This window comes from Erpetoichthys calabaricus, chromosome 2, assembly GCF_900747795.2.
Source record: "Erpetoichthys calabaricus chromosome 2, fErpCal1.3, whole genome shotgun sequence".
Lineage (NCBI taxonomy): Eukaryota > Metazoa > Chordata > Cladistia > Polypteriformes > Polypteridae > Erpetoichthys > Erpetoichthys calabaricus.
In genome coordinates this window covers 171,573,252-171,596,430 of record NC_041395.2, presented here as the reverse complement: position 1 = coordinate 171,596,430, position 23,179 = coordinate 171,573,252, and the positions used below count along the sequence as shown (strand labels likewise).

The 23,179-nt window shown below is 38.1% G+C and overlaps 1 protein-coding gene and 1 long non-coding RNA gene across 28 annotated transcripts in view; one reads left to right on the top strand and one right to left on the bottom strand.

The window, feature by feature from the left end:
- kif1aa (kinesin family member 1Aa) overlaps positions 1–20,939 on the bottom strand; it is a 243,450-nt gene extending 222,511 nt beyond the window's left edge. For 10 of the 27 annotated variants that reach the window (XM_028794785.2, XM_028794786.2, XM_051922135.1 and 7 more), the window contains exons 1-2: positions 20,584–20,937; positions 8,927–9,083 (exon numbers count right to left, since the gene is read on the bottom strand). In XM_028794785.2, the coding sequence (XP_028650618.2) occupies positions 8,927–9,032 (106 nt within the window). In that variant the 5' untranslated portion in view covers positions 9,033–9,083; positions 20,584–20,937. Of the gene's footprint in view, positions 1–8,926; positions 9,084–20,583 lie in introns of all 27 variants that reach the window. The other 17 variants (XM_028794777.2, XM_028794779.2, XM_028794780.2 and 14 more) reach the window with 3 other exon arrangements.
- Positions 19,424–22,321, top strand: LOC127526522 (uncharacterized). The gene is made up of 3 exons (XR_007934022.1): positions 19,424–19,498; positions 19,581–19,704; positions 22,048–22,321. It is a non-coding gene; the product is annotated as an uncharacterized LOC127526522 (long non-coding RNA).
- Positions 22,322–23,179: the final 858 nt, after the last annotated feature.

Here is a 23,179-nt window from a genome sequence, read left to right as displayed (position 1 = left end):
AATTAAGTGTAGTAGTTAACACAGATTGAAAATCCTTGGATTTCAGGACTCATTTCGTTTTTGAAAAGATTTTAAGGAAAGTAGAAGTGGATGATGGAAGGCATTGGGACCTAAGCGGTGCCTTAGATATGGACTTGTTTCTTGCTTTTTAAGTTGGTTTATGGGAGACATGCATCCTGGATCTAGTCTAGAAAGACTTGAAGGAGAAGGTGCAGTCAGATCCCTAAACTAATACATTGGTGAATGCTGTGTAATTAAAAGAGCAATTAAAAAAACAGCTCCCTCTTGTAAAGAAGCACTAGAGTTTTACAACTGTGGAACTACAATCCATAAGTTGAAACCTGTGGATCGATAATAGTTTTAGTCTGCAGTATTCATTATAAACTCATAGCCCACTGACAATGTGAAGTGCTTTTAGAAGTGAAACATAAAGAAAAAGGTCCTCCCTGTGTGGAGTTTGAATGTTCTCCCCGTGTCTGTGTGGGTTTCCTCTGGGTGCTCTGGTTTCCTCCCACAGTCCAAAGACATGCAGGTAAGGTGCATTGGTGATCCTAAATTGTCCCTAGTGTGTGCTTGGTGTGTGGGTGTGTGTGTGTGTATGTGCCCTGCGGTGGGCTGGCGCCCTGCCCGGGGTTTGTTCCTGCCTTGCGCCCTATGCTGGCTGGGATTGGCTCCAGCAGACCCCCGTGACCCTGTGTTAGGATATATCGGGTTGGAGAATGACTGACTGACTCACTGACATAAAGAAAAAGATTGGTAGAATAGTTGATGTTGTAATAATTTAAACAGTCAAAGAAGAATATCATGTAACTCTGTACAGGCTGAGTACAGATTTCTGAATATTTTAAATTACTTTTTGCAGCTCAGTTGACTTCTCTTCAAGTAAAACAGTAGCAAGAAGTCATAGAAAAGGTAAAGGGATATAATGAAAATGAATCTTAGAATAACTAACATAATTTCCACTGATATTCACACTAGCCCTCAGATTGTAGTCAGAAAATTACCATATTATATATTAGAGGCAAAATTGGCTAAGGATGAACTAGAAATTAACAAAATTTTAGAACTGGGCTTGATATGCCAAGTGAATGAACTTATTTTATGACTTGGAAAAGCCTATTTCCAAATACTACTGATATCCTTAAGGCGTATATGCAAACACCTTTGTCTAAGTTCACAAAATAAAAAAGCACCTCCAGTGGAAATTAGCACATGTCCTTCATTTTGGTTCTGCACGAGGATCTAGCAACATTTCAAAATCTGGTGGATATACTGTTAAACATCTATTGTATGTTATGTTACACATTCCATTGTACTTAACCTTGTGTAATTATTTTTCTTTATAAATATACTAGGGGGCTCCGCCCCCTGCTCGCTTCGCTCGCCAACCCCTGGTGTTGGGAAATTACAAAGAGCGTGATGTATGAATGAGATATAGCATAGTGTGAAGGTGTAGATGACGCAGATAGGAAGCAAAGAATAAAGTGTTTGGCACAGTGTAAAGGTTTATTGGAAAATTTCTTTGTAAACAACATTAGTAGTAAAGATGGTGTCTTGTACTTGAATGAGTTTTCCTTGGCATGGAGCATTTATGACCTTAACTTTAACGTCAGATGAACGTCGAAGTTGTGAGAAGGCCACATAAAGTTGTCCATGTACAAAAACGGGCTTAGATAGGTAGATGCCAACCTTGTGCATGGTTTGTCCTTGTGATTTGTTGATGGTCATGGCAAAGGCAGGTTTAATGGGGAATTGTTTCCGTTTAAGTGTAAAAGGTAACTCCAGGTCAGAACTTGTAAGGTCAATTTTAGGAATTAGAACAGTATTGTTAGCATGTGATCCTGCAAGAACTGTTGCTTGAATAACATTGTGTGTTATGGTGTAGAAGACTAAACGTGTACCATTGCATAAACCCTGTTTAGTGTTAAGGTTTCTTAATAGCATGAGTATTGTTCCGTTTTAAGGGGAAATTAAGATGGTCATTGTCGTCATCAAAGTCAACTTTGTCAGAGCTTAGAAAGAGGTGTGACTCTCCAGGAAGTAATGAAATGACCTGGTTATTAATGTGATCAACAGTAATATTTTTTGGACATAATATACTTCGTTGTGTTAAAAGGGGTATTTGGTCTAATGAGACCGCTGTTCCAAATATCTCCGTAAGTAAGTCGTCGCAGATGAAGGGTTGAGGAATTGTAATAATATCTGGGTGAAGTCCATCTGTATTGGTGAGTGTACAATGTTCTAGTTGTAATAACCAATTGTTATATTCGGGATCTGGAAATCGCATGTTACGCGGTTTTAGAAGCGCGCCGAGGTGAATTTTTTTGTTTGATGCGGGTTCGTGTTTGTGGTCCCGTTACTCGAGCTGTCTAGTTTTGTATCCGTGATCGTGAATTGATGACTTGTTTGATCTTTATCGTTAGGAATATGGATAAGTAATAAGTAGGATCGAACTCACTGTTAATATGCGGACTGTTCGTTTCTTCGTATTATCACCAATCAGGTCTCGCGCCTGTATATGTATTGTAGTTCGGTCTCGTGTTGTTTATATGACGTCGTCGCGTATTTTAAGGTGGACTGACACTGTCTAAAATCTACTCCTAATAAAAGTACCTTTCCTCCAAAGGGAATATTATTATTCATCAACGCAATGCCAATTGTCCGCGTATTTTAAGGTGTACTGAACAATAGCTGAGCGCATTGAAAGTGGAGTAATAGTTAAGCACTGTCTAAAATCTCCTCCTAATAAAAGTACCTTTCCCGCAAAGGGAATATTATTATTCATCAACGTTTGTAGAAGTTTATCAATGGTGTTGAGTAAGTGACTGGATGCCATTGTACATTCATCTATAATTAATAGTGTGGCAAGACGGATGTCACGTGTATTGTTACTGTGCATTGTCATAGTGGATACCGATGTTTCTGTGATTGGGACCGGTATTTGGAATAAGGAGTGACGTGTTTTTGGAGCCGAGACATTTTTTCTTCCGTGGTTTCAGAAGCGCTTTGTAGGTGCCGACGTGATTTGTGCATATTTGCGTTCTTGATTTGTTTCAGGGTGCACTGTTCCAATGCGATGTAATATTTGTCCACATACGCGAAGGCAGTATGGGTCATTGCCTTTTGGTGACCTGATATTTACTCCGGTAGATGCAAAATCAAATGAAACTATTGTAGGATGTAATGCAGTTCATAAAGTTTTTACTTTCAGGTACTTCGTTAGTTAGAAGCTTCTGTAGATATGCAGGATATGAATGTAAAGGAGGCAGTGTAATTTGACTTTTTTGACAACAACGTGTAAATTCATTACTTGTATTGCCATTTGTTTCTTCAGGGAAGTTAAGTGAATGACAATGATTGCAAATGACATTCATTAATCCCAATGAATTTTCATGAAAAGTGGACTTATTATTGAACGCGCTGTCAGTTAATTGGCGCAATCGTTAGTGTGGTCGTGGGTCTGAATCGTCCTTTTTGTGTACGTTTCGCGTGCTATGTCCGTAGTCTGTCCCGTTTCGTGTCCAATGGGCTTTGTGTGGCGCTCGCGGCTTGTTTTTTTTTTTTGTGTGCTGGGGGCTTGTTGCCTGAGTTTTTATTTCTGTTAGTGGAGGGGGTGTTTGTGTGTCGTGGGGCTGAATCGTCCTTTTTGTGTGTGAACCGTTTCGTGTGCTACATGTGCCTGCGTGTGACTCCTTTGTTTTTGGTGTCATGGGGGCGTGTGGCCTCATTTCTTATTTCAGTTACTGGAAGGGGGGCTTTGGGTGTCGTGGGTCTCAATCCTCTTCTTTGTGTGTGTCCCGTTTCGTGTGCAATGGCTTCGTGTGTTTACGTTGCATTCCATCCGGCCGGTTTCCGTTGCTTTTGGATTGTGGGGCGCCTGCGCAGTACGTCTTTTGCGTCCCTGCGTCCATCCGGTTTAGCATTCTCAGTTAGTAATATGGATCATTTAAAATAAACGAATTCATGTTGCCTAAATTTTGCTGGTATTATTTTGATTTTGAGTCACCTAACAAGCTAACCCTAAAGATCACATCTTAAGCCAGAACATGCTTTGAATCTGCATCCGTTTATATTTCAGATCTAGATTTTTCTCTTTAAGAAGGGGGATCGGAGGGTGTGTTCCAACTACAGAGGGATCACACTCCTCAGCCTCCCTGGAAAAGTCTATTCAGGGGTCCTGGAGAGGAGGGTCCGTCAGATAGTCGAGCCTCAGATTCAGGAGGAACAGTGTGGTTTTCGTCCTGGTCGCGGAACAGTGGACCAGCTCTATACCCTTAGCAGGGTCCTGGAGGGTGCATGGGAGTTCGCCCAATCAGTCTACATGTGTTTTGTGGACTTGGAAAAGGCATTCGACCGTGTCCCTCGGGGAATCCTGTGGGGGGTACTCAGAGAGTATGGGGTACTGGCCCCCCTGATAAGGGCTGTTCGGTCCCTGTACGATCAGTGCCAGAGCCTGGTCCGCATTGCCGGCAGTAAGTCAAACCCGTTTCCAGTGAGAGTTGGACTCCGCCAGGGCTGCCCTTTGTCACTTTTATGGACAGAATTTCTAGGCGCAGCCAGTCCGGTTTGGTGGGCTCAGGATTGGGTCACTGCTTTTTGCAGATGATGTTGTCCTGTTTGCTTCATCAGGCCGTGATCTTCAGCTCTCTCTGGATCGGTTCGCAGCCGAGTGTGAAGCGGCTGGGATGAGAATCAGCACCTCCAAATCCGAGACCATGGTCCTCAGCCGGAAAAGGGTGGAGTGCCCTCTCAGGGTTTGTAGCGAGATCCTGCCCCAAGTGGAGGAGTTCAAGTATCTCGGGGTCTTGTTCACGAGTGAGGGAAGAATGGAGTGTGAGATCGACAGGCAGATCGGTGCGGCATCCGCAGTAATGCGGGCTCTGCATCGGTCTGTCGTGGTGAAAAAGGAGCTGAGCCATAAGGCAAAGCTCTCAATTTACAAGTCGATCTATGTTCCTACCCTCACCTATGGTCATGAACTATGGGTAGTGACCGAAAGAACGAGATCGCGAATACAAGCGGCTGAAATGAGTTTCCTCCGCAGGGTGTCTGGGCTTTCCCTTAAAGATAGGGTGAGAAGCTCAGTCATCCGGGAGGGGCTCAGAGTAGAGCTGCTGCTCCTCCGCATCGAGAGGAGTCAGATGAGGTGGCTCGGGCATCTGATCAGGATGCCTCCTGGACGCCTCCCTGGTGAGGTGTTCCCGGGCACGTCTAACCGGGAGGAGGCCCCGGGGAAGACCCAGGACACGTTGGAGGGACTATGTCTCTCAACTGGCCTGGGAACGCCTTGGGATTCTCCCGGAAGAGCTAGAAGAAGTGGCCAGGGAGAGGGAAGTCTGGGCATCTCTGCTCAAGCTGCTGCCCCCGCGACCCGACCTCGGATAAGCGGGAGACAATGGATGGATGGATGGATGGATGGCTGGATGGATGGATGGATGGATGGAGATTTTTCTTCCTCTAGCAAATCTACACAGGCACAGGGATCAAAAAGGGTCCAACCTCTGGGCAGATGCAAAACTACCCACTGTAGTCCTTTACTGTCCAATCTGTAATTAAATGTTCCTTTTATGTTCGTCTTTCACTACAAACTACAAACAAGAAAGCCTATCCAAGCTGCAGTTTTAAAGGGCTTTTGTCTAAAGTTATTTAAATGAGTAAACAGACTCTGTTCTATGTGATATTGTGCAATGTCTGATGGTGTACATTAATGCCAGAGCAGGCTCACTTATTTGTATGCTGCTGCTGACCATGCAGCTTGGAGCTCTGAGAGAAAAAAAGACTTGAAAAACAACAACAAAAAAAAAGGAATTAGTCCACTAGGATTTTAATTTGTTTCCACACTACTGCGGTCTACTGTTGCTTTATTCCTAAAAACAAAAGTTTTACTAATTAAAGTGAACTACAGTAACTCAATGATTTGGTAAAGGAAATGCATTTACAACATTTTACTTTACTTTACAACATTTCATGATGTCTCTAAAAGGTCATTTTATTACTTATGTTTATTATATTTGGTGCTACATGTGGCCCAGCTCATCAAGAAGAATAAATGGTTACATTGGTGCACTGAGAGACAGTAAAATGCAAAAGGCATTTGCATATTAAAAACAAGAAACAATATTTGTTTCTTCCTTGTTGTTCTGTGAAGGCCATTTTCCTGTTTTTCTAACTTAGGTAACCAGTACTGAAAGTAATTTTCAAAAAAAAAATTAAGTACATTTGCCAGATTTACAATGATGGTATTATAGAAGATTCTGAACAGTTAACTACATAAAAAGTTTGGCATAAGAGAGGAAAAGATTCAGTCAATCAAGCTTGTTTGGTTTGCTAATAGATAAGTTGCTTCCTTATCTTATCCAAATGTTTTTAAAGGTTGTGTTGTGATATAGCCATGGTCATTGCCCTGAATCAAGTTTATTTCTTGTTTATTTAGTCATTTTGTAAATAAGATTTCATATTGTGTTATTAATTCTGTTTTTGGCTTTGTTCTTTTTGTGTTGTATTTATTTGTTGATATTTTTTAATAATTGTTTTACTTTTTGTTTTAGCCTTAGCCCCACTTTGGGCCAGGATTTGAGTCTGGGCTTGAAATTAAGGGCAGGTCTGGCCTTTTGTGTAGTTGTTTGTAAAGATTGCTTCCCATTTTAAACTTGTGGCAGAGTTCATAAAAGGTTGGCTATGAGACTCCCACCCCCATCGTCCCCAGTACTAGAAACACTTGACAAACTGTACCAAAAATTAAAAATCATCAGCAACTGCCTTCGTTTAGACTATCATATGTTTAAAACGCTTCTCAGATCACTGTGGTGCAATATTTAAGCTCAATCAGAATAAAAGTGTACTGCTAGTGTGTTTCTCTTCAGATTTGTATGCAGATCTTCTATATGTGGATTAAGAATGTAATACAATCTAGAAATTACTTGTGACCGCATTTTTGGTAGCTGTAGAAGATTGAGTGTTAGCCTCAATCAATAAATCAAATGACCCATTAGCTGCAGCCATAATCAGAATCCCACAATAGTAAGCAGTAGTGATTGGAGCCAGGCAGAATAATGTGAACAATAGGAAAGAATGTTGAAGCCTTTAAGGTCAGTACAGAAATTTGGTGTTAAATCTGCACTAGGCACTCAGATGACAAAGCAGAGTCTTGTATTTTGATGGGCCCAATTTGGTTAGTATTTTATTTGCTATGGCGTTCTATATCTATTCCTGCTGTTGGATGTGTATTATCTGATTAAAAAACCCTACACTATTAAACAGAATGATTTAATACAAACATGGCAAAAAATAGCACAGACAGCTAGTATGCATTAGAATGACACAAATACTGTGATGGAGACATCTAAACTGGGTCAAGGATTAAATATTTTACAAGCTTCATTTATTATTGAAAGAATGGCTCCACCTCAAGCAACAAAAACTCTTTAAGACTGGAATCCAAACCCCATTAATACAGTATATTCTTCATTAACAGGGAACAGGATAAAAATACTACCTTCAGATTAAATAGTCACAGTATTTTCAATCTAGATAGATAGATAGATAGATAGATAGATAGATAGATAGATAGATAGATAGATAGATAGATAGATAGATAGATAGATAGATAGATAGATAGATAGATAGATAGATAGATAGATAGATAGTGTAAAGTAGTAGGTTGTGGATGGGCTAGTTTGGCTGGGAGGACTGCCTCCATTCTTCAATTGATGATTTTGGAGTCAGGAGAGAAGTACAGGAGGAGGAGGATGAATTCTTCTCATTGTATTTAGTCTGTGCTATTGTGCAGTTTAAAATAAAAGTTTTTTTGGATCTGACACTTCAACTCTTTAAATTAGTTACATGTTTTGAATAAAATAATGTACTATGGAATAAACCACACAGATCAAAGAGGGACACTTCAAACCTTTGGCTACAGATATATTGTAAAAATAAAAATTTCCAACATATGAAGTTTCATGTACAATTATTTTTAACAAGTGCTATCAAAGCACAGTCACTCCACTACTGTGGCTCAATAAAGACACACTTAACTTATAATAAGGTTATAAAAACACACCTGTTCAGGTTGTCTTGAGAATTAAGAACACTTTGTGTCTAGAAATAAATTCACAGAACGTAATATGGTGAATGGCTTTGATAGGATTTGAAAATATAGATTTTATTTCATATTGTGACTTCGATGAATTAATCAACTCAAAGGCTCATTCAAAATAAAGGGATTTAGGATTTAGAAGTGTGATTTGAACAATCACCATACAGATTTCAAATTCAGCACTACAGCCAAAAAAACCTAACTCTTTGTGATGGAACAAAACAGGAAACAAAACAACTGTTCACATTCAATTAACAGTGGAGCAATAGTACACAAGACAATCTTTACTATTCCATAATAGGAGCCACACAGCCAAACAGCTCCACTTTATTATTATTTCAAAGATCCACACAGTATTCTCACCTTGCTTCTTCAATATTGTTCCTACACAGCACAAGATTGTGGCCAATACAATTGCATATCCATAAGTGCCCTTTCAGCTATTTTGCAATGAAGTATTCAATTAACTCCAACCTCTGCATCCATTTACAAATACACATTACCCCCATTGGGTCCATGCACTTACAAAATTAGAGGGCCATTCCTTTGATCACTCAGACAAATTTTTTTCTGCACCTTTTTGATGTTTTCAAACTTGTCAATGTTTGCTACTCCTAAATTGTTAATGATGTTTCCTTCAGTGTTTTCCTAATTTCTATTGAAGTGGCTAGCCAAGATCATTGTGTTTTTCTCTTTCTTGCCAGACTGTACTACTTGTCGCATTTGTTCCTACCTGCCACGTACAATTCACCATGTTTTCTCAACACTGTTTCTTTGAAAGCAAGAAGTTAACAGTAAGAATAATAAGAATAATTTTCAAATGTTACTTACTAGTGGTGTTGCCAGTCATCTGAATAATACACTTGCATTCACGGCTTATTTCCCGTGAGTTGAAGGGACGGACCCTGACCGCCACTTTCACCGATGCTCCTGCCATTTTGTTGGTTGAACCACCAACAGCAAGAGCAAAGGCCAGAACACAGGAGACCTGAAGAAGCAAAAATGAACAAGACATGTTTCAGAGCAAGGCATAACATCAGCAAACAGTTTTTACACTCCATTACTTAGTAGTTGCAACACTGCCCTAACCTCTTTTGGGACTGACTGAATTTTTCTACTTTCTGTGACCAGAAACCCAGGGGGAAAAATAGAGACTAAATAACCATTAAACAAAGATGACTAATTGGTTTATTTATAAAAACTATCACAGAGAATAACATTTCACTACAGAATATGTTATTTAGTAAAATAGAGAATTGGTGATGGGTCTAATTTTTTTTTCAATACTCTGTTTATATAGATAAGACACTTCAAAGTGTAAGGTTGATACCATTCTGTTTTTTTTAATTACATATTCACTACCTCTGCCATTCCAATATGGGGCACACATAATGTTTTACCAGTTTCTGAGAATGTTATGTAATAGAAAACATGCTTTTGTTGAAGACCAGTGAATTTACAATTTTGGCATCGAAGCAGTTAACAACATAAAGTCATTACAACTTGAATTAAATCAAGCAAAGAACTTTCTTTGCCTGCCTTGAAAAGTCATGACACTTCTTTCCACTGTGTCTTAGAGCACCTTTATCTACACTTTGTAGCAAACAAAACTCATACAGTACTTTCTGTTGTTCAGTCATGAGATCAGCAATTACCTGCATTATGAGTGTTTTTATGTAATTATGTGAAAATAAATCTGCAACACAAGACATTTAAGTACAAATAGATATATGGTTTTTTATTTTGTATACAGTATATGATATACAAAAATAAGTATTGTTTAACAAAGAAAATGAAAACAATATCTTTGATAGATAGATAGAAATAACAGAAAACTGTCTCAAGTATTAATAATAAAGGTCTTATTGATTTCCATAATCAAGCTATAATTTTTGCTATGATGAGGTTAGGATTTATGCCCTTTTCATAAAATATTTCATTCAAAGCTGAAAACAAGTAATTCACAGCATCTATCAGCTCTTAACAATGCAAAGATTCAAAACTAAAGTAAAAAACTTAGATATATGAAACATTTAGTTAAAATAATAGGTATAAATAATGTGACAGTATGCTTGTATTCATCTAATTAAAAAAGGCTTATTTTTCATTTAAATAGTCCAGTGAAGAGAAGAGCATTAGCCCTTATTTAAGATAATTCTTCAACTAAATATAATTGGTTCGCTATAAAATCAGCTCTTTTATTATGAAGGAATTGGAACAGTTAATATTTAAGGGTATACGATTTTGTAGAAAGTAAATGCATGATAGCATTCTCAGTCTGTGTTCTGTACCTGACTGCATTTATTGCAATGTATGGTATGTGTTGGGCGGCACGGTGGCGCAGTGGTAGCGCTGCTGCCTCGCAGTTAGGAGACCCGGGTTCGCTTCCCAGGTCCTCCCTGCGTGGAGTTTGCATGTTCTCCCCGTGTCTGCATGGGTTTCCTCCGGGCGCTCCAGTTTCCTCCCACAGTCCAAAGACATGCAGGTTAGTTGGATTGGTGATTCTAAATTGGCCCTAGGGTGTGTTTGTGTGTGTCCTGCGGTGGGTTGGCACCCTGCCCAGGATTGGTTCCTGCCTTGTGCCCTGGGATTGGCTCCAGCAGACCCCCGTGACCCTGTAGATAGGATTCAGCGGGTTGGAAAATGGATGGATGGTATGTGTTAATTTTCAAATACGTTTTTCAAACATTACTGATATTTGCCTATACTACTCATAAGGGGCTTTACAAAGTTTTAACAATTAACCTTTAACTGTATGGTTACTTTAACAGTAAGGCTCCTGACAAACTAATTTAAAAAAATACTATATAAAATCTCTTTTATACTGAACACTTTATAAAACCACTTACCATTAGATAGATCATAAACTGTATTTGCATGCTGTATTCAGCACTTAATCTTGATTTAATAAAGTGTTTTTCTAAACATGCATGCATTGACATTTGTTTTGTATCCTAGCATGTTTATTACTAAATACCAACTGAAAAGTATAAAACCCTTTAATAATCATTCATTCACTCACACTTTTTGGTTCTATGTTTTTCTTTTCTTTCATTTTTTGTTTTATATATGTGTCAAATTAATCAATTACTATATCTTACTAGTTCATATTTTTCCTGCTTCTTGTTATATATGTGTTGCCATTTCTTCTTATAGTTGCATGTTTATTTTTTTGTTCGCATTATTGTAATATTGTTTAATTTTATTTAGTCTTTCACTTTTTAAAATTCTATTTACAGTATATGCATCTATTTGTATGATCATTGTTGTTGTGTTCACTTTATGTACAGTACATTTCCTTGGAAAGAGTTTTTTTTTCTCTGTCTTCTATTTTTGTAGTATCTACTTTAAATATACAGTATTACTTTGATCTAGGTATAATTATTTATTACTTTACTGACTCCTGCTATACTCTTCATTATTACTAAGAAACTAATGTATGCAATTACAAGACATCCTTACTAACACACCCACACGAAAATTCTTAGTGCCATTTCTTATTTTTATATAACGTTTCACAGTAAGCAAAGGTTGAATAGTAGCAAGTAGTATTAATTTTGATCAATAGTTAATTAATCAGCAGGTAATTGTCAGTATGTGTCACAGAATTTGTAAATGCTGCAAAACACAAAAGTATTTCTAGCACAGAGTCAAGGAGCATATAAAATTCAGGAGACCAAATTACATCCTATTGATCAAGATATTAAATTCACAATGGATGTCCACTATATAAATTATGCATTTACTAATTGGCTGTTCATTTCCCATACACTCATTCCCTCATCACAATTGTTCCTTGAATAAACCTTGCATGACTGTAAATCTGATTTTAAAATCCTTATAGGTAACACCAGATTCACCCAGATTCTTTCTACATGCCAACAGTGGCTTGAAACATCATTGTAAAGGCTTTATTCAGTTTCCAATGAGAAAGGAGTTTTCAAAGATTTGGGGGAAACTTTTAGCAGTTGCATTTAACATACATAGATCAGCCTAAAATGAGCCAAAAACAAAAGTGTGCTAAACTGTAAATTACAATATGAAATGTGTAATGCTTTGATTGTCCTGTCCAAGTTTGCTGCACGGGTATGTTTCACTCACCATGAACCTGAAGTACACTAAGCAGGTTCAGTATTGGATGGATTATCTTGAGTCTTTCTCAATTTATTTCTTTCTCTTTAGATGCTGTCAATCCCACATTTCACCAGAGAGATTATAGACAATAAAAAAACAACTAAATACCCAACATGAGTCAGGTATCACATGGACAGCAGATCCTAACATACAGCAGCTAGTTTCTTTTTTTTCTCTCTCTCTATCACTCTCTTTGTATGTACCATAAGTACCTCCCTGGTGCATCTGATCTTATCAGTGAATTATCACAAATGCTTCATGATCTTAATTAATTGACCATAACTTGGGTCATGATCTTGTTCTGCCTGTCATTCTAACTGACTAATAGGTCCCAAAATACATTATTTCCACATAGAGCATACCTGCATTGCCCTGGAGATGACATACTAGCATGGTAATAATAAATAATAATAATACATTTTATTTATATACATGCTCAAGGTGCTTACTTAGGAAAGGTCAAAAGCCTCACACCACAAACATCTTGAGGATGTATACATGTGTATGTGACTCTATACAAGAGCCATAAATGCAGTGCAAGTCTTTCCCTGTACTCCTCTAATAATTATTAGATTATAATCTATGACATCTTGGCGCACCCAACTCTACAATGCCAATGCTTTAATCAACCTGAAAAATCTTCAAAAGTAAGATTGCCATCTGTTGATACTTCTTGTTATTGGTCAGTCACCTGATATCTTCCTTACATGGCCTGAAGACTCTGTGATTCTGATACGAGTACCCAGTTCACCCAAAAACGTTTCCACTTTTTCTTCTTCTTTCAACTAATGCTCTGGCCCCTGTTTCTTCTTAGATAACACATTATGGTAAGGCCTTCTAGAGGCTGCCGTTTTGTGGTGCTTTTTCCTTACATCCACTGAACACGCTACATTCGCTTAACACCAATTCAAAGATGACAGGAGAGAAGAAAACCCAAAATTATCCTCTCATACAATGTACTATTGCCTTGTGGAGATGGAAATGGGTTTCAAACTTCAGGTAGTTATTGACTTATGGGATTTTCAACCAAGCATTGAAAATTATCATTATAGTCATCCATCCATCCATCCATCCATTTTCCAACCCGCTGAATCCGAACACAGGGTCACGGGGGTCTGCTGGAGCCAATCCCAGCCAACACAGGGCACAAGGCAGGGAACCAATCCTGGGCAGGGTGCCAACCCACCGCAGGACACACACAAACACACCCACACACCAAGCACACACTAGGGCCAATTTAGAATCACCAATCCACCTAACCTGCATGTCTTTGGACTGTGGGAGGAAACCGGAGCGCCCGGAGGAAACCCACGCAGACACGGGGAGAACATGCAAACTCCACGCAGGGTGGACCCGGGAAGCGAACCCGGGTCTCCTAACTGCGAGGCAGCAGCGCTACCACTGTGCCACCGTGCCGCCCATTATAGTCATGATTATGTTAATTTGTCTAAATACTTTTGAGCCCCTGGAAATGGAGGAGGGTTGTATGCAGAAAAATGGCTGTCATTCCTAAACAGCTCATATGATTGGCAAACCGCAGAAAGTCTACACTTCAATCACATAATTATTGTTTTGTTTGAAATATACTGTGGTGACATACAAAGCCAAACTTATGAAAATTTCATCTCTGTACAAATACTTATGGACTTAACTGCATCTTATTTCATATTCTCCTATTACTTAAACTGTATATCAGCTGATAAAATACCACAAAACTACACTTGGGAGTTGATTCATGCCTGATAACAGGAATAGTCAATCCTTAAATTTGTGAGCTGCAATGGCTACAGTTTCTTATTTATTTATTTTTTCCAAGCCCTCCTTCATTAGAGGTTAAGCTAGGTATCTTAACATGACCCTGTCTTCAATGCCTAAAATTACCAGTAAGTGTATATTTTTTGCCTGTGAAATTTGTAAGAATGCCTGGTGTTTTTTGTTATCATTTTGAATTTTTACTGCATCTTTCTTTGCATTAACCAATTGCCAATCCAGTATGTGGCAATAAAAGATAGCAAACAGCTACTCCAGTAATTTTATACTATTTTCATCTATAACTTGTTGTCATATAGATAGATAGATAGATAGATAGATAGATAGATAGATAGATAGATAGATAGATAGATAGATAGATAGATAGATAGATAGATAGATAGATAGATAGATAGATAGATATTTGGAAACAGGATGGAACAAAAAATAAATAAAAAACTTCCATGGCATCACTCCAGGATTACTTTGTATAATTCCAAAAATGCAACTCCAGAGCTTGAAACCATACTGTTCTAGAAAATAGTTCTTTTTGAATATTTTCAGGCTTCTTCATGTAGTACTATGGTTTTGTACCATGTTAGCCATTATGGATGTAATCTTTCTAGTTTGCCAATAAAAGTTGTTTTGCTTAACTTCAGACTTCTTCATGAAAACCTTGAAATAGTTGTATTATATTTTCTCATCCAATTTAGACCACGGTTCTTATGACTTGATAATTACTGTAAAATTTGTCACTCTAAAATTCATATGTTCGACTAGAATATTTCAGGGAGACTAGAAAACTGCATGATTTGATAATTCATGCTGAGTTTAAGAAAAGAACACCTGCTTGAAATTCAAATTTCACCACCTATGACCAACTGACAAAGAGGGAATGTAGCTTTTTTCAGACACTTAATCAGTGGCTCATTCATGTTTGTAAATTAACTATTCAGCAATTTAAACATCACAGTATAACATTTTTTTTCTTAAAAGTACAAAGCAGCATAAGATGATTTTGAATGCACATTAACAGTCCCATTCAATTTCTCATTTTCAATAAATTAATAAATCTCCATACTATAAAGTATTTTTAGAATCTTACATATTGTAATTCATGCAGGGTCTTTCATAATTGGTATTGTTTCACAATGCATTGCAATTCTTCTTTTCTTCTTCATTCACCATATACATGGGAAAGGTATTGTGATACATTTAAACATAACACTTTCAGAATAATATTGTTCTGAATGTATGGATGAATGTATGTTTCACTTGGTCTGTGGACACAACAACTCAAAACCAAGCCACTCAATCTGAGTGAGAGTTAAAACGTAAAATGATGGAAACCAGTTTAACTTTAGAAAAATTGTTTTAATAGATTTAAAGTGCACAATGTAAACACGAAGGTTGCTGGTTCGAATCCCCATCACTGCCGAAAGAGACCCTACTCTGCTGGGCCCTTGAGCAAGACCCTTAACCTGTAATTGCTCCAGGGGCGCTGTACAATGGCTGACCCTGCGCTCTGACCCCAAGGGGTATGCGAAAACTAACAAATTCCTAATACAAGAAATTGTATAAGGCGAAATAAAGAACAAAAAAAATATATATATATAGTGAATTGTTATAATTTTATTTAGCACTTTTCAAAGTTAGTTTAAAAACAAAATTATTTGATTTCTATTTTACAGTGTGAGCAATCCTTACCAATATGCACTTTTCAATACATCTGTATTTAATGTTATATTTTTTGAGTACTTTCATAAAATATTTTAGGGTATTACCTGATCACTTTTCATATTGGGCAATGTAATAAACTTCTGCAAGTTATACAGAGCATTTCAAAAGAACTAGTATTTCCCTATATTATTGTGATTTGTAGTTCACATTTACTTTTTCTTCTGCTGTATACTCTAAGTACATCTTTTTTGTTTTCTGAAACTGTTTAATTTAGCTTTTTGTTTGTGAACAGCCAAAGCCCAACTTGGCAGGTACCAACTGTGAAGGTGATGTCAATAGATCAAACAGCACACCTGCATACACACCCACACTCATTCACATTGGATCAATGAAAAATCTGCTTCTAGCGTAAAGTGAACTACAGTATATTTGTAATGTGGGAGGAAAACTGGAATGATTTAAACACATACACACACACAAACATGGGGAGAACATTCAAACGCACAGAAAACTGTGAGGAAGCAAGACTAAGCACAGAGTCACAGTGATACTTATTTTCCTCAGTAACTGATACCTGTAAAACTCATGAAAGGAAACATAATGGTATAACATGTATGAAACTTCAGTCATACCATTTTTTGAACAGGCATAGTCAATACAGATTCAGGACAGACAAAGGCACATTATGGCAGGATTGGCCAGAAGACAGGAAGCAGGCCTAGGCAGGGCAACTTACCCTAATATGAGAATATCTGGTTTAAGGTATATAGAGTTTCAAAGAAATACACAAACCTTAAATTGACAGCAGAAATCTTTAGGGTCTGGGAACTGGAAACAGAAATTATGCATCAGCTAAAAGTCTCCAGTTTAGGATATTTACTGCACTGGGGTGGATTTGTAGCTATCCATTATTCTACTGTAAACAGTGATCTACAGGAAAAAAACCAGTGAATCTAGATAAAGCTTCTGTAACTGGATTTTGGACTACATAATTGGCAGGGAGCACCACATCTTGCATACACTGGCAGCATCACTTGCTCCTTACTGTTTCTCAACACAGACACACCACAGGATAGAGTGCTAATGCCATTTGTGTACTCCTTGTGCACCTATAACAACATGGCTACACAAGGATTCTGCTGCGTCACAAAATTTGACGTTAATACCATCATTATAGGCCTGCTTTCCAGCAATAATGAGACACCCTACGAAGAAGAGATTTTCTTTGGGACACAGTGCTGTAAAGACAAATATCTCTCCCTTAATGTCAGCAAAACCAAGGAGCTGGCCGAAGACTTCAGGAAGTAAGAGGCAGTCTACCCTTACATTACACTGGAAGAGACGTTGTGAAGAGAAGAAGATCAGCAGGTTTAAATTTCACAAATACCATACTTATTCAGGCATCTATAAAAAGCCCAGGTATCTTCATCTGCGTTCATCAACATTTATAGATATACATTGATGTCTGTACTCACTGGCACCTCCTCAGTTCAAGACCACAAAGCAGTACAGTGTATCATCAAGTCAGCACACAATTTTGCTAATATTTAAGTCTCTTCTATTCAGGACATATATGAACATGCAGTTTCAAAGAGGCAAACAGCATTATTATAAACCTTAGCCACATTGCACAATCACATTTCACTGCTCTTTGTCAAATGTTACAGGACCATTAATACTCTTGTGACTAGATTCAGTAACTTTCTCCCCCTAGGCTAGGTTCCACATGCACTCATAATGACAACTGCATAAGCATATCTAATATTTGTACTTATAAATATACCACATTGCCTCAGTCAAATTCATTTTTTTTAGATATTATTCTAATATGATTAGGCTGAGGGAGACATACAAATAAGTATCTCATTTACTGTGTGCTAATGATAATGCACTTAAATGTGTAACATTACAATAATTTTACACAGAAGGCATTCCAAGTGGTAATCAAATTGGTAGGCAAGTGCTGTAAGGTGACAGCGCTGCCTACATTGTCACCCACAAGCAAAAACTCCTTTCATTTACTGAATATTTTTAGTCCAGTGTTAGGGTCATAGAATTTGAGAAAATATCTGGATAGCAGGAAACCACCCTGGAAATTACTCTTATCCATTCTTGCAATATACTGACAATCATGCTCACATTCACTTATACTACGCCAATTAACTACAGACCCATGATTTTGGGAACTGGAAGGAATGGGACCCAAAAAAAAATTCATAAGAAGAAAAGGAATGAACTTGCAAATTCCACAAAACTGAGATTTATCCAGAATTCCAACTCATTCACTTTGAGTTGTAAAGAAGCAGATTTACCGTAATAAGGTAACTCAACAGCCACACATACTGACAAATGCATGAATGATTCGTGCATATATAATGGATATACAGGATATTTAAATGTATTTTATATTCATTGTCATGTGTTGGATATACTTCGTTTGTGGAAGTCATAAAACTACAAAAATCAGTGAACTGTCTACACAAATGGCTCCTAACCTCAGTCTTGGGGACCCATTTTTACTTGGACGTTTTTGTTCCAGCTAAACTCATTTTTTAAAATTGGACCCCAAGCCCAATTAGTTGAGCTGTTATTTTCCAGTTTCTGCATTTTAGGGTCAATATAGAAAGTACACATTTATTTTGGTATTTTTTTATTAAAATGTACTAAGCAGTAAAATTTGGATAATGTGGGGTTTTGTTTTCTCTTTTTAACAATATTTTCATCCTAATTTGATTTTCAATGCTTTTTCATGTGTTCTGCTTATTCAATATATTATTTATTAATTAGTGGGTCTGACGCTAAAGTAATGCAGTCTTTCATCATTCAATGTTGTTTGCTCGAGTGCCATGCTTGTTTTTAATTGTCATTATTAAGATAAAATGAAGGGAGAAAATTACAGAAAAAGGCAACATAGTAAGAAAACTATAAAAGACAGTTAAGTATTTAAAGCTATAGCTAACACAAATATTTCTAAATCATCTTTTAAATGTAAAAATCATACTACTGCTTTTCTGAATGCTGAAAAAGAGAAGAGAAAAAGCCTTGCTATGAGATCACTTAATTATCACTGATTGTGAAGCTGGTTGGAACAAAAAACACTGGTTGACACTTTACTTATTTGGTTGACATCTTTTCCAAGGTGACTTGCAACATCTGTGATAGAACTGGCTGCATTCCTTTTGTCTTTTTTTTTGTTTGTTTGTTTTTTTACCAGTTGGACCACAGAGATGCAACTTGCTCATGGTTCAGATACCCTCAATGGTAGCTGAGGGTTTGAAATCCACAGCTTTAACCATTACATCACACATGACAGTAAACTTGACATTGAATTTAACCACGATGACAGCATGCCACATGCAAGTGAAACATTTTAAGTGACGTTTTTAAAATGCTTGTCACGAATACGGCCTGGGACCGGCTTTTAAGAATGAAAGAAAGAAAATACGTGCATTATGTATTTATCACAAACGTGCCGTTTCTGTTGGGGCTAGCAGTTGACATAAAAACGTGCATCGCCATTGCCGTCCATGACTTTTCCTGAGCGGGGAACAGTCACCATGCAGACAGAAATCAGTCTTGAGCCCCATGATGAAAAGGGTACCACACAATACCTTGCATTTCCCGGGTACTGCTGGTGCCCTGCTTATTTTTCCAGCCTAGATAAGTGAAAGTGCGTCTTCTGCCTTTCCAGCCTGCACCTTAAACGCAGTCTGAACAGACAGGCGCGCCCTGTCGCGTCGAGCCGTGCGTTTTTTTTCCGGCTGGGGAGGATGTTGTGTTTGCTTGGCCACAGAATATATACCTGCTCCCCAAAGGTTCACTTTCCAACACCGTAGCCAGGTCTGTTGGACCACAAACTGCCAGTTGCGCCTATTGAATTAATTATGAAGTGTATTTATTTCTTATTTATTTGTTATTACAGATGCAGAATTAATGGAAAACAACCGTCATCCACAGTGAAAATGTCCATATACCTGATTTAGACAGAAATCAGTGTGTGTTCTTCATACCTCAAAAGCGACATCCCACCTTTCTGTAATGTGCAGGTAAGAAACATCTTGCTGGCCTCAGACATGTGAACTGGATGGACCCAATGACATGCGTGCGTCAGTTAAAATTAACGTGTGCCGTTCAGATTCTGACGTATAAACACTAGTAGGGCTTGGCTCACTGTGGATGGTGTATGCTTTCGCACGTATATTTTATCGTTTTAATACCACCGTTGGATGCTGCCAAAAGCAAATTTAAGGAAAAAGACTTAACAGTGAGTATGGAAGAACGACAGAAAATTATATTTCATTTGTATACCCCATGCTTCCAATCGTAAATTGCGTAGGCCTTTTTAGCCTGCCCACAATGCAGATTGAGCGACTGCGCGCATCCATCCTCTACGCTTTCTTATTCTTCTTCTTCTTCCATCTCCTCCTCCTCCTCCCTGCGTGATTTTGTTATGCTGACAGCTCCCTTTTGGAACAAAGCTACTGCCAACAACACGTCCGTACTCTTTAACGCGTAAACTCAAGTAGAAATCGGACACTACCCTTGAAATATAGCGATCCTAACATTAATTATTAAAACGTGTTGTTCACACTTGCGGCATTGTCCTCTTCAGTCATTTTGTTTATTTTTCCTGCATAATGTACGCGTTTTCCATCGTCAGTCTTTGCAAATATGATGCCAAGTCTATATATGGTAGAGAAACAGGTATACGGAAACTGGAAACCTAGAAAGGTTTATATCTGACAAGTTTACATATTTTATATTCCTGATTACTATTTTACTTCACATTTTAAAAGAATTTGCACACGTATACAAAAATCAATTACATACAGTGATATCAAAAATGTTAATTCTCTTTACCCACACAGATAACAACGCCTCACTTCTAGCGTATTCTAGTGAAAAACAAAAGCTTAATTGCTTACCTCTTTGTTATTTGCCCAGCCCTGTTATTTTTGTAGCAGCCTCAAATGCTATTCAGCGTTTCAGTCTTCAGCCTCCGGCGCTGCTGCAGCTGCTGCCTAAAGTGCAGCGGATGGGCTGAACAGAAATGACAAGGTTGTCACAGATCCTTAAAGGTAATGTAGGCTGCCTCTTTTCCAAAGTGTGCCATGCAATGGTGCATCAGGGTGTGTTCTCTTGACCTGTCTGAAAAGGATTTAAGGGGAGGGGGAGGGGGGTCATCAGAATCTGGATGTTATATGTTCTCCAATTGAAAGGCAAAATGGCTTTGCTGAGTGAGTCAGGCAGGGATGCTGAGCTGTACTGAGCCAGTGACATCATCAAGAGAGAAGCAGCAGCATCAATGCAGCAGTGGTGGGGGAGGGCAGGAGAGGGAGGGCGTGAGTGTGTGCGTGTGTGTGCACTAAAGAGAGAGAGAGAGAGAAACTGGAGAAGGATATATAAAAAGTGATACTGAGAGAAAACGAAGGGTCTGGAAAGGAAGGTAGTGAGACATAGAAGAGGCCAAGAATAAGAGGTTGGAAACAGGACACAAGAAAGGAGAGCTGAGGTATATATACCATGCAAATATAGGAGCCTGAGCAGCATGTTTGTGAAATAAGGTACACATGGCAATATGGCAAAATCTGTGTTTTTCAAGCCAAATTATTTTTTATTTAAATCATTCCTTCCAGGGTGGCATGGTGGCACAGTGGTTAGCACTGCTGCTTCAGTGCTTCTAAGCTGTGTTTTCTTAAAGTTCAGTCTGACACTCAATACCTGTCTGGACAGAGTCTGGTCACCATGGTTTAAGCAGATCTGAGAATATTTTTATGTACTAGCTATCTACCCTCTGTGATAAATCAGTGGAACTTCAGCAGAGATTGTGAAGGAAATGAGTAGTTTGAGTACAGGAAGGAACAGTATAAACTCTTTAAGTTAGTAGCATTCTGGTTTATAAGATGAAATTAGTGTCATGATCCCATAAACAGGAATTTATATATATGCTATATATCTTTATTTATTCATTTGTTTAATGATTACTAGTTTGCAATATATTTATTTGTTAAAGTATTTATTTATTTTGTTTCACATAATTCAGGTGTCCTGTATGCTAAACAAACATCAGTGAATTGTCAATTTTGCTTAATCCAATTTAATATCAAAAAGGGATCATCAAGGTTAGGAAAAATCCAGAGCAAAAATCAAAGGCAAAAAACTGCAAACTTAAATCCAAACTGTGCTCTCATGAAGCATTGTTGACCCAAACCAGTTCTGAAACTGGTTAAAGAGCCATACTTTAATAATTCCAGATTTTGCCCTGTTACACATGCACATCAGATAATCTCCTTCCAGGCTCATCTGAGGTAAGCAATACCACACCGGAATGGGGGGGGGGGGGGGGGGGGGGCTGTTGCTAATGTTTTCGTCTCTATCTATCCCCACAGGCAACTGACTCCACCCCTTTCATTTGGAGGACTATAAAATCGAGGCGCTCCTGGAAGTTGGCATCTCATTTGATTGTAGACTCAACACAAATATGAGCTCAACCTCAGGCCTGACCAGTCAAGGGAGGCTCTGTGGCCTAGTGTTGTTTGTTTGATTTGCATCCCCAAGTGCTATTGCTGCTGTCGCTAGCACCATTACTAAAAAGGGTGGCCCAGTTTGCACTCCAACATTTATTTTGGATCTCATGGCATGTCTAACACAACTACAACATAAAATAAAACTTTTTTTTTGGTTCTTTCTCTTTTTCTTTTAATGTCACCTGTAACAGTCTGGAATAACATTCCCTGGTCTTCTACTCATTTCTCGTGACTTCTCTGTTTTTTTAGTGCTTATGGAGTAATCTGGGCCTTCCTTACAAAAACAGTACATGGCATATCATTCCCTGGAAGCCTGGTACTTGGATGGTCTTTGCATTAATCAATGTGTACTCATCTTCTAAAGTACAAAAGTATACTAACTTACATATGTCACTTTGGCTTCTGACAGCCTATTAAAGAATCTATAAAAGTAGTTATTTTGTAAGGGAAATACGTATATTGTTTGAAGTTACTACTACTGCCTTTCAACTTCAGAATCCCGAAGTGAAATCACAGTCTAATTTGCAGCTTTTGCACTCTCTTCCCCCTGTCCATATAGGTTAAAATGTAGAATAAATTGTATATGAAGCAATTAAGTGGTGAATTTAAAACCACAGTTTCAAATTCAGCAGGAAAATTATTGACACAATGCCGCATTGAAAATTAAAATTGGGAAAGGAGCAGTTGGAATAAAATGAGAAATGCATATTCTTGTAACCAATGGAAGTAGAAGAAGAGAAAGAAAAAATAAACATGCATTTTTATCATTTATAATTAGAAAAAGTCGTAAAATTCCTACCACACCCTGGCTCAATACTTGACACTTGCCAGCTCTGACAACCAGCCAGTCATTGACTAGTTTCAAAAGTAAGTCACTTGGAGTCAGTTGAAGGACTTGTGCATTTCAGTGTAAGCTAAAGTAGTTTGTACCTTACTATGTGAAACAGGTCCATTGAATCTTTCCACTGGTGTTCTGCATTTTGTGTTCTAGACA